The sequence below is a fragment of the Bison bison genome, unplaced genomic scaffold (genome assembly GCF_000754665.1).
Source record: "Bison bison bison isolate TAMUID 2011002044 unplaced genomic scaffold, Bison_UMD1.0 scf7180017864386, whole genome shotgun sequence".
NCBI classification, from domain to species: Eukaryota; Metazoa; Chordata; class Mammalia; order Artiodactyla; family Bovidae; genus Bison; species Bison bison.
In genome coordinates this window covers 1,342,640-1,353,689 of record NW_011494958.1, presented here as the reverse complement: position 1 = coordinate 1,353,689, position 11,050 = coordinate 1,342,640, and the positions used below count along the sequence as shown (strand labels likewise).

The 11,050-nt window shown below is 46.6% G+C and overlaps 1 protein-coding gene across 1 annotated transcript in view; it reads left to right on the top strand.

The window, feature by feature from the left end:
- The window catches only part of PDGFRL (platelet-derived growth factor receptor-like), a 73,950-nt gene that overhangs the window by 45,418 nt on the left and 17,482 nt on the right, over positions 1 to 11,050 (top strand). Inside the window, exon 3 of the mRNA XM_010858370.1 lies at positions 9,730 to 9,881. Within this exon, the coding sequence (XP_010856672.1) occupies positions 9,730 to 9,881 (152 nt within the window). The remainder of the gene's footprint in view (positions 1 to 9,729; positions 9,882 to 11,050) is intronic.

Genomic DNA, 11,050 nt, shown 5'->3' with positions numbered 1-11,050 from the left:
TGTTGTCCCCTTCTCCTCCTGCCTTCAATCTTTCCCAGCATCAGGGTCTTTTCCAATGAGTCAGTTCTTCACATCAGGTGGCCAAAGTATTGGAGTTTCAGCTTCAGCACCAGTCCTTCCAATGAATATTCAGGACCGATTTCCTTTAGGATGGACAGGTTGTATCTCCTTGCAGTCCAAGGGACTCTCAAGAGTCTTTTCCAACACCACAGTTCAAAAGCATCAATTCTTCAGTGCTCAGCTTTCTTTATAGTCCAACTCTCACATCCATACATGACTACTGGAAAAACCATAGCCTTGACTAGATGGACCTTTGCTGGAAAAGTAGTGTCTCTGCTTTTCAATATGCTGTCATGTTAAATAGTTGGTCATAACTTTTCTTCCAAGGAGCAAGCGTCTTTTAATTTCATGGCTTGGCTAGATCCTTGAATAGTATTCAAACATGGATAGAGAGAGAGGCAGAAGATTGCTTAATTTCTGATATTGGAACAAGATTCACTTTGAAGTTCCTCAGTTTGCATATTTGGCTCTGTACTTGTTCCTCACCCATATTTATTTTCATCTTTTTAAAGTCACAAACTGTTGAGCTTTGATATGTCTTACACAGGATTTGTACTCTGTTGATATGGCTCCATTCCCAGCATATGGTGAAGCAATTCTTTTCTGACACCTTCTTAAAAGGAGGCTTAGAGTAAACACAGGCCTGTGCACACACTTGAAGTACTTGAAGCAAATACTCACTAATCTTTATCTCCCTTGATGCCTTGCGCTGTTTTTGTCTGTGGTAAAGCTAAATAATTCATGAATGTGAAAGGCATGTTGCATAGCAAGGATATTAGATGACATGTTTTCACCTTCTTCCCTTACCTTTCTGTTTTATGCAATGAAATAATTTCAGAGTCTGCAAGGCAGAATGTCTGGGATCATACAGCTAACTGGCCCTGGGAAAATTACTTAAACTGACCTTCAACTACTTCTCCTACAGCTCCAACACTGACTTGGAAAAGTTGCCTAACCTGAGTTTGCTCAGCTACAACAAGGGTATAATAATAACACCTTGAGACTTCCCTGGGGGTCCAGTGGCTGGGACTCCATGTTCCCAATCCAGGGGGCCTGGGTTCAATCCTTGGTCAGGGAACTAGACCCCACGTGCTGCAACTAAGAGTTCGCATGCTAAAGATCCTGTGTGCTGCCCTGATGTAGCCGAATAAATAAATATCTAAACCAAAGTAATAATAATAGTAGTGCCTACATCAGGCAGAGGAACCAGAGATCAAATTGCCAACATCCGCTGGATCATCGAAAAAGCAAGAGAGTTCCAGAAAAACATCTATTTCTGCTTTATTGGCTGTGCCAAAGCCTTTGACTGTGTGGATCACAATAAACTGTGGAAAGTTCTGAAAGAGATGGGAATACCAGACCACCTGACCTGCCTCTTGAGAAACCTATATGCAGGTCAGGAAGCAACAGTTAGAACTGGACATGGAACAACAGACTGGTTCCAAATAGGAAAAGGAGTACGTCAAGGCTGTATATTATCACCCTGCTTATTTAACTTATATGCAGAGTACATCATGAGAAATGTGGGGCTGGAAGAAGCACAAGCTGGAATCAAGATTGCTGGGAGAATTATCAGTAATCTCAGATATGCAGATGACACCACCCTTATGGCAGAAAGTGAAGAGGAACTAAAAAGCCTCTTGATGAAAGTGAAAAAGGAGAGTGAAAAAGTTGGCCTAAAGCTCAACATTTAGAAAACGAAGATCATGGCATCTGGTCCCATCACTTCATGGGAAATAGGGAAACAGTGGAAACAGTGTCAGACTTTATTTTTCTGGGCTCCAAAATCACTGCAGATGGTGACTGCAGCTATGAAATTAAAAGATGCTTACTCCTTGGAAGGAAAGTTATGAACAACCTAGCTAGCATATTCAAAAGCAGAGACATTACTTTGCCAACAAAGGTCCGTCTAGTCAAAGTTATGGTTTTTCCTGTGGTCATGTATGGATGTGAGAGTTGGACTGTGAAGAAAGTTGGGCCCAGAAGAATTGATGCTTTTGAACTGTGATGTTGGAGAAGACTCTTGAGAGTCCCTTGGACTGCAAGGAGATCCAACCAGTCCATCCTAAAGGAGATCAGTCCTGGGTGTTCATTGGAAGGACTGATGCTAAAACTGAAACTCCAGTACTTTGGCCACCTCATGCGAAGAGTTGACTCATTGGAAAAGACTCTGATGCTGGGAGGGATTGGGGGCAGGAGGAGAAGGGGATGACAGAGGATGAGATGGCTGGATGGCATCACTGACTCGATGGACGTGAGTCTGAGTGAACTCCGGGAGTTGATGATGGACAGGGAGGCCTGGCGTGCTGCGATTCATGGGGTCGCAAAGAGTCGGACATGACTGAGTGACTGAACTGAACTGACCTCTCAGTGTTGTTACGAGAATGAAATCAGTCCAGTGTGCAAAGGGCTTAAAACAGTACTTGCCACATGTTAAGTACCACTTAGATTTTAACTATGAGTAGTAGTTTCATCATCACCATCTTATGGGATTGAGAAAAAGTAATGTGTACCTCGGGTGCTCTCAGTTATAATTGTAATGATTGCTTGCTTTGTTGCCTTTGATTCCTTCAGTCATTTGCTGAATGGCTAGTTGTACATTTGAATAGAAAATTAAGTATTATGAATAATAATGAGATAATTTAATCAGATCTTCTGAGTTTGGGTTTTTTTTTGGGGGGGGGAGTGGAGTGTGGGTGTCTGACCATATTTAACAAGATTTACAGGCTCACTAGGGGCATCATTTCTCAGTCAAAATTCCTTCCATTCATTCACTTTGGTAGGATGGAAATCTGTGCCCTTTTCATTTATAAACGTTCATGACCTGGGGCTTCCCTGGTGCCCCCATGATTAAGACTTCGCCTTCTAATACAGGGGGTGGGGGTTCCACCCCTGGTCAGAGAGCTAAGTTCCCACATGTCTGGGGCCAAAAAAAAAAGACATAAAACAGAAGCAATACTGTAAGAAATTCAATAAAGACTTTAAAAATGGTACACACACACACACACACAAAATCAGTGACCTAAGAAAATCCCACGGACAGAGGAGCCTGGTGGGGGGCCGCATAGAGTCAGACACGACTGAGCGACTTCACTTTCACTTTTCACTTTTCATGCATTGGAGAAGGAAATGGCAATCCACTCCAGTGTTCTTGCCTGGAGAATCCCAGGGAGGGCAGAGCCTGGTGGGCTGCCGTCTATGGGGTCGCACAGAGTCAGACACAACTGAAGCGACTTAGCAGTGGCAGCAGCAAGTCTATAATGACACTAGATTAGAAACTCTATCGCTTAGAGTTGAGAGACTTTGAATCAAGTACTCTTGTAAGTTTCAGTATCTTCCTCTGGAAAAGGGGAAAAATAGGGCCTCCTTCCCAAAATGCTTGTGAAACCCATCATAGTAACAGTGTCGAAGCTGTGCTGAGCGCTGACTCTGTGCCAGGTTCTAAGCCTTTTTTTTTTAATATGTATAATTGTTTTATAAAAATGAGATCAAATTATATATGGTTTTCTGCATTTTACTTTTAAAAAAGATTTTTATCATTATTATTTTAAACACCAGAAACATTGTATATGGGGGTATAGCCAATTAACAATGTTGTGATAGTTTCAGATGAACTGTGAAGGGACTTAGTCATACATATACATGTATCCATTCTCCCCCAAACTCCCCTCCCATCCCAGCTGCCACATAATATTGAGTTGGGTTCCATATGCTATACAGTAGGTCCTTGTTGGTTATCCATTTTAAATGTTCTGCTCCAAGTGTTGAACTTACTTGAAGGACTTAGTATGATGCCCAGCCCTCTGTAAGCATGAGCTATGGTTGTTCTTGTTACTCGGAGTCTGAAGAGGTGGATGTAGCCAGACTGGAAGGCGTAAGCTTGAGCTAAGTCATCGGAAGGTCATGGTGGAGGTGGGATTCGAATCCTATCAGTGTGGCTCCAGAGTCCATGACTGCACGCCTTGTGTGACTGCCGCCTGTCCCTGCAGTCCTCTGTCCCCCTGTGTTCCAGCCCAACGCTGTTGTGCACCCAACTTGCCCTTTGTCTCCTTTGGGGGATCACCTCCCTGGGGAATACACACCCTCTATTTGGTACACGTGGGCTTCCCAGGTGGCGCTAGTGGTAAAGAACCTGCCTGCCAGTGCAGGAGACGTAAGAGATGTGGGTTCTATCCTGGGTTGGGAAGATCCCCTGGAGGAGGCATGGCAACCCACTCCAGTATTCTTGCCTGGAGAATCCCATGGACAGAGGAGCCTGATGGGCTACAGTCTATGGGGTCGCAAAGAGCTGGACACGACTGAAGTGAGTTAGCACACACACACAAGACTGTCGGTCTTGAAGCCTGTCCTGCTCAGCTTCCTGGGAATCCCCAGGGCACTTTGCACAGGGGAGCTTGACAGCAGGGAACTCTTCAGAGATCACTGTGTCCCTGCCTCTCCACTCCCAAGTCTCCCACTTGATATACACTACTTGAGTATTTATGACCAATGAACTGATAATCTTGGAACCCAGGGCTCACCTCTCACAGCTGTCTTCTAGAATCTGGGGGAAGGACAGGAGCGTGGAGGACCCCACCTTTGTCACCTGATCACTGCCCCAGGTGAGATGCACATTGGCCCTGACTTTGCCCTGTCAGCCTCCTCCTCTGCGTCATCCCGTGACTTGGTCCCCTCCAGAAGAGAGTAGGGGCGGCTACATACATGAAGCTTCTAGCCTCCACCCTCACAAACAGGGTCTGTATATGTAAAGCCAGGGGAGCCCATTGGAAGACACACACACACACACACACACACAGTCCTAAATTTTGGACACTCTCTGAAACCTGGAGCGGTCCTTCAGAGTTCACCGTGTGTCAGGTCTGAAAGTTCTGTGCTTAGTAGCTCAGTCTATGTCAGACTCTTTGTAACCCCATGGACTGTAGCCTGCCAGGTTCCTCTGTCCATGGAATTTTCCAGGTAAAAATACTGCAGTGGGTTGTCATGCCTTCCTCCAGGGGATCTGCCCAACCCAGGGATCGAACCCAGGTCTCCCGTATTACAGGCAGATTCTTTACCATCAGAGCTACCAGGGAAGCCCCTGAAAGTCCAGAATAAAAAGATCTGGGGTGTGCCTACGTGCTGGGATATTCAGAGCTGCTCCAATTAATGTACATTTTGCTTAAATATATACTTTTTGGGGGGCATGTGATCTGTTGCAGCACCTTTTTTTTAACCTAATTATTTTTTTTTAATTAAGCTTTATTATAGTTGCTTCTGTTGTTGTTGTTCAGTCACTAAGTCATGTCCGACTCTTTGTGACCCCGTGGACTGCAGCACACCAGGCTTCCCTGTCCTTCACCATCTCCCAAAGTTTTCTCAAACTCATGTCCGTCTGTTCTGTATGTCTGTGAGTCTGTTTTGTCACAGCACCTTTTTAAAAAAAAAAAAAAAAAAAAAGCTCCATTCAAACTTCACATCTTGTACTTCTTCCATTTTTTGGAGGGGTCGTGAAGTGGTTACAGGTGGAGGGGAGGGCCTGTGACTGAAGCCTCTTTGGAGTGGGCTTTTTGGGACTCAGTGCAGACTCTGCCCCCAGAGGCCTGAGGTCACATCCTAACCTCTTGGATGTCCTGCCGCATGGACTGTGTGATCCCATTAGTAAAAATGGACATTCTAAACCCAGGCATTTAAACTGTAATCCTGCTAAATAATTCGTTTCCTGTTTTATATTGTTGACACAGAAGAGGGGGTGGAAAAATCCAGAAATGTTTTCCAGTGCATTTCCTTCCTTCCACCCCCAGTCCTGCTAAAGATACAGCGTGGTGCTGGGGTTAGTCCCAAGTGCTGCATTTTTATGTTCCCAGGTTCTTTCCTGGTAGAAATGGCGTCTTCTAATTTCTGTCACTACCGTACCAGTACCTGCTGGGTGTACAGAAGGTGCTCAGTACACTGATTGATCTCCTACTGACTTTGTACCCCAGGTGACAGCTCTATGGAGAATCTTGTTGTTCAGTCACTGTCATGCCTGACTCTTTGTGACCCCATGAACTGCAGCACACCAGGCTTCCTTGTCCTTCACCACCTCCTGGAGTTTGCTCAGACTCATGTCCATCGAGTCGATCATGCCATCCAACCATCTCATCCTCTGTCATGCCCTTCTCCTCCTGCTCTCAATCTTCCCCAGCATCAGGGGGCTTTTCCAGTGAGTTGGCTCTTCACATTGGGTTGCCAAAATATTGGCGCTGTGGCCTGATATTATGGTTCACCTGGGAGCTTTCACTTCTGTTTTGTCTCCAGCTTTTCCTCTTTTATCTGAAGTCAAACTCCATCCCACAATTGAAATTACTCTTCTGGTTGCCAAAGATTTTCATCCTGCCAGATGAAGTGTGTGTGTGCGTGCTTGCGTGTGTGTGTGTGTGTGTGTGCGCGTGCGTGTGTGTGTGTGTGTGGAGGGGGGAGGACATGAATCAGAATGAAGAGCATCTGATGAGTTTAACCATCAATTTCTTGACTGTTTCTCCTTGGTGATCCCCTCCTGACTCTTCTTTCATTCCTGATTCTACTCCTCCCTTCCTTCCCCCTCCTCTCTTCCTGCTGGCCCCCTGCTTTGTCTCTGGTTTGTCCTTAGCCTTCCCTTTCCTGTCCACACTTTCCCTCACTGAGTTCACTCATTCCTTTAGTTCCTGCTCACAGCCCCTGTAGATGGTGTCCCCCAAAATAAATCTAGAGCTGTTTCACTCCTCTGTGCCTGGCCTGGATTTCCAGTGATTCACACGACACCCACACTTACCTGACCCACATACTACCATAAATTCAGAATCTCCAACAGGCAATGTATTACTTGCTCACCCCCATCTCCTTTCTCTCCTCAGCTATGCCATTTTAGTTAAAACCCCATTCTTTCCATGATGTGGAAATACAAACTGAGAGGTCTTTAGCCATGTGTCTTTCTTCCGTCTTGTATACCCAGTCTGTTGTGAATCTTCCCTAAGAAAACACGTCTTGTTTTCATGTCTGTTCCACTGCTGACACCCAGCCTTGCCCCAGCACGGGCTGTTCATCCCAGTAAGAGCCTTTGCCTCCCCTTCCTCCCCTCCCTGCTCTTCCCTCCTCCCCCTCCTTCCCCTCCTCCTCCCTCCTCCCTCCTCTCCATGGCCTATTCTCCCCACTTGCTAGGAGTGGCTAAGGGGGGCCCTCACTCCCCACCTCCAAATCTGAGGGTGGTCCCTGCTCCCTGCTGAGCACCATGTATACCCTCTCAGTGTTCTCAACCACAGGCCCTGTGACTGTCACCCCCTCCCTCCATCTCCTTCTGTGATTAGTGGATTAAATCCCCAAGTCATCAAGTGCCTGCTACCCACCACACACCAGGGACATGCAGTGATACGAACAGAGAAGGTCCCTCCCAGCCCCGGCCAGTTCAGCCTTCAGCCCCCTGCCGCCCCCCACCCCACCTTTCCGAGTCCAGCCTGTCCCACCCCCTCCTCAAAGCTGCCACCCGCAGTGAGGAACCCCTTCTCAGAATTCCTACTGCTCTTGCTGTGGGCATCAGTTTAGCTACTCTCTGATCTCTTCGTGACTATTAGTTTTAGCTCCTCAGCTGGGTTGTAATATCCTCGAGGGCCACTTTTATTTGTGCCGAGGGCCATCCCCAATTTGGGTGTGCGTATCTGTAGTATTCACAATGACTACTACTAATCTGCCAGAGTATGTAATTAAGATACAATTAGGATAGCACAATGAACCAGGCGTGGCAGCAAGTGCTTTAAATGCATTTATCATCTAATGAGTGGGTACCGGGCACACACTTAATTGATTTAAGGAAGACAGTCTTGTTCAGCTGTTCTCCAGCTGTGGGTCTCAGGAAAGTCCTGTTTGCTCTCTGAGACTCGGTCTCCTCATTCACAAAATTGGGAACTGGACGCCTGCTTTTTAAGGTTCTTTCCAGTTCCAACACTGTTGTGCAACTTCATTTCAGTCTCCTCGTTTCTAGAGAATTTTTGCTTTGTGTTGTGCACAGATTTGTTGCTCGGAGAATACAAAGCAAATAGGGCGGAATCCCTGCCCTCAAAGTTGTCTCCATCCATTGTAGTAACTGGAAGCCAGAGGTACTGGATGGGTGAGTGGGAGGGGGCCGGTTACGTCACTGGGAGAACGCAGGGCGATTCCTGAGTTGGTTCTAGTTAGAAGCTTCCTGAAGGAGGAGAGATTTCCGTTCAGTTGAAAGGAAGCAGTTGACTGGCTGAGTGGGAGTACAGAGGCACCTCCTGGCAGAGCTGGTGGGCTGAGCAGCCATTCCGCAGAGGCCAGAACAGGCTGTGTTGAAGACCAACCAGCCAGATGCGGTGCTGCGTGCTAAATTTAAAGTGGTGACCGAACCACCGATGTTACTGACACCTACAACCGAAGAATCGCGACTGTGTCAGAAAAGTATGTGGATCCCAGAGGGGTGAGATGTGTGGGTATTGGAGATTCATCCTCAGTTAGGACCATTTATTTTGGAATCCTCACAGGCTGAGGCCATAGAGGGTAGGCAGAGGAGGGGGTCAAACCCAAGGATGATACATCTGGGTTCCTAACATAATATAATACAGGGAATTATAACAATCAGCTAATCCCAGAGATAATAATAATACATATTTCTTTCTGTCCTCATTTCAACAAGGACCTGAAGGGGTTGGCAAGTATATTCACATGCAACACAAGAAAAATACAAGAGATAAAAAATGAGGAAATAAAGTAGAAATAATAGTGTGAGGCCAGGGGAAAAGTGCCCCAAAGCTCTAAATACTTGACCAAGGTGGGTACATGATTGAGGCTCCACATCTTAGCAACAAATGCTAAGTTTTTCCTTGTTGTTCAGTTGCTAGGTTGTGTCCAACTCTTTGAGACCCCGCAGACTGCAACACGCCAGGCTTCCCTGTCTTCACTATCTCCCAGAGTTTGCTCAAACTCATGTCCATTGAATTGGTGATGCCATCTAACCATCTCATCCTCTATCGTCCCCTTCTCCTCCTGCCCTCAATCTTCCCTGGCAATAGGGGCTTTTCCAGTGAGTTGGCTCTTCGCATCAGGTGGCCAAAGTATTGCAGCTTCAGCTTCAGTCCTTCCAATGAATATTCAGGATTGATTTCCTTTAGGATGGACTGGTTTGATCTCCTTAAGGGGCAGTTCTTATCTGAAATATAGTAATTCAGCATCTCAAAGATTCCAAGCTTGTGTTCAGAGACTTATTTTTACTGAGTAAAGAGGTTTTGCATCCTGGATAATGCTGTGTGCTTTCATTCACTTTGACTGCTGTTAAATAAACTCATTAGAAACCAAAGCTGAAGGCAAAACGCCCACCCAAGTCTTTGTGGCTGAATGTGTGCGGCTGCATTGCAACACACCAGTGATTTTACTTAAGTAAACCCCAGTTCTGGGGTCGAAGAGAATGTCTTCTCTTGAGAAAATGTCATTGTCATTGATGTCAAATGTTATTGTCTTAGTCTGCTTCTAAGAAAGGCTTTCCCCTCTGCCTCCTCACCTACCCCCAACACACTTTCCCCCCAGTACACCCTTTTATTCATCAGCACCATCTGAGAAGGGCCCTCTGCCCGGAGCCTCGGGGCTTCATGTGTGAGGGCGATGGAGCGGAGACAGATGGGTGCTGGTCCCGGCCCTGGTGACCGGCTGTGGTTTTGTTGACAGTGTGAAGCAGCATGAACGCTACGGCCAGCTGACCCTGGTCAACTCCACCGCGGCCGACACGGGTGAGTTCAGCTGCTGGGGACAGCTCTGCACCGGCTATGTCTGCAGGAGGGATGAGGCCAAGACGGGCTCCACCTACATCTTCTTCACAGGTAAGAGGCTGGCTGCACTGGCAGAACTCTCCAGGCTTCTGGACTTGCCCATATTAAAGGTTCCCTCTGTATGCTGATTATCAGATAAGGACAATGAGAACACTCCCTATTTCCCAGACTCTGAAAAGCTCAGGCTTTACATCAATTATTTCATGTAAATCTTGCAATACCTGTTCAGGGTAATTACTACTATGTACTTTTTTTCAATGGGAAAGTTGAGGTTGAGAGAGATTAAGTAAGTCCTTCAGGTCAGATGGTAAGAAGTGGCTGGACCAGGATTTGCACCCAGAACTGTGTGGTCCCAGAGTCTGTACCTGCGTTGTCCAGTACGGCAGCCAGCAGACATGTGGTGGTACTAGTGGTAAAGAATCTGCCTGCCAGTTCAGGAGGTTTAAGAGATGCAGGTTCTATCCCTGGATTTGGAAGATTCCCTGGAGAAGGAAATGGCAACTCACTCCAGTATTCTTGCCTGGAGAATCCCCACGGACAGAGGAGTCTGGCGGGAAACAGTCCATGGGGTCACAGAGAGTCGGACGTGACTGAGCAACTAAGCACACACACACATAAAACTTAGTAACTGATCTGCTACGTCAGGGGGAAGATCGAAGGCGGAGGAGAAGGGGACGACAGAGGACAAGATGGCTGGGTGGCATCACCACCTCAATGGACATGAGTTTGAGCAAACTCCAGGAGATGGTGATGGACACAGGAGCCTGGCGTGCTGCAGCCCATGGGGTCGCAAAGAGTCGGGCATGACTGAATGACTGAACTGACTGATGTCAAGAGAAAGAAGATGGTATGGGTGTGGATTTGAGACTATGGGTTTGAAGTTGAGGCGTGTGTGACTATTCAAATGTCGTTGGGGATTAGTTAAAATTAAACAAGGTCAAGACTTCTCTGGCAGCCCAGTGGTTAAGACTCTGTGCTTTGAATGCAGGTTCAACCCCTGGTCCCACATGCCATGAGGCACTACCAAAAAAAAAAAAAATTCTCTCCCATGCCAAGGCTATACAAATATATTTTTAAATTTTTTTAAATTAAACAAAGTTAAAAATTCAGCTTCTCAGTGACAGCTGCCATGTTTCAAGTGCTTCATTGGCACCTGTGGCCAGTGTCTACCCTCCTAGACAGTGGAGACAGAAGAGCCATCGGCACAGAGAGCTCTGTTG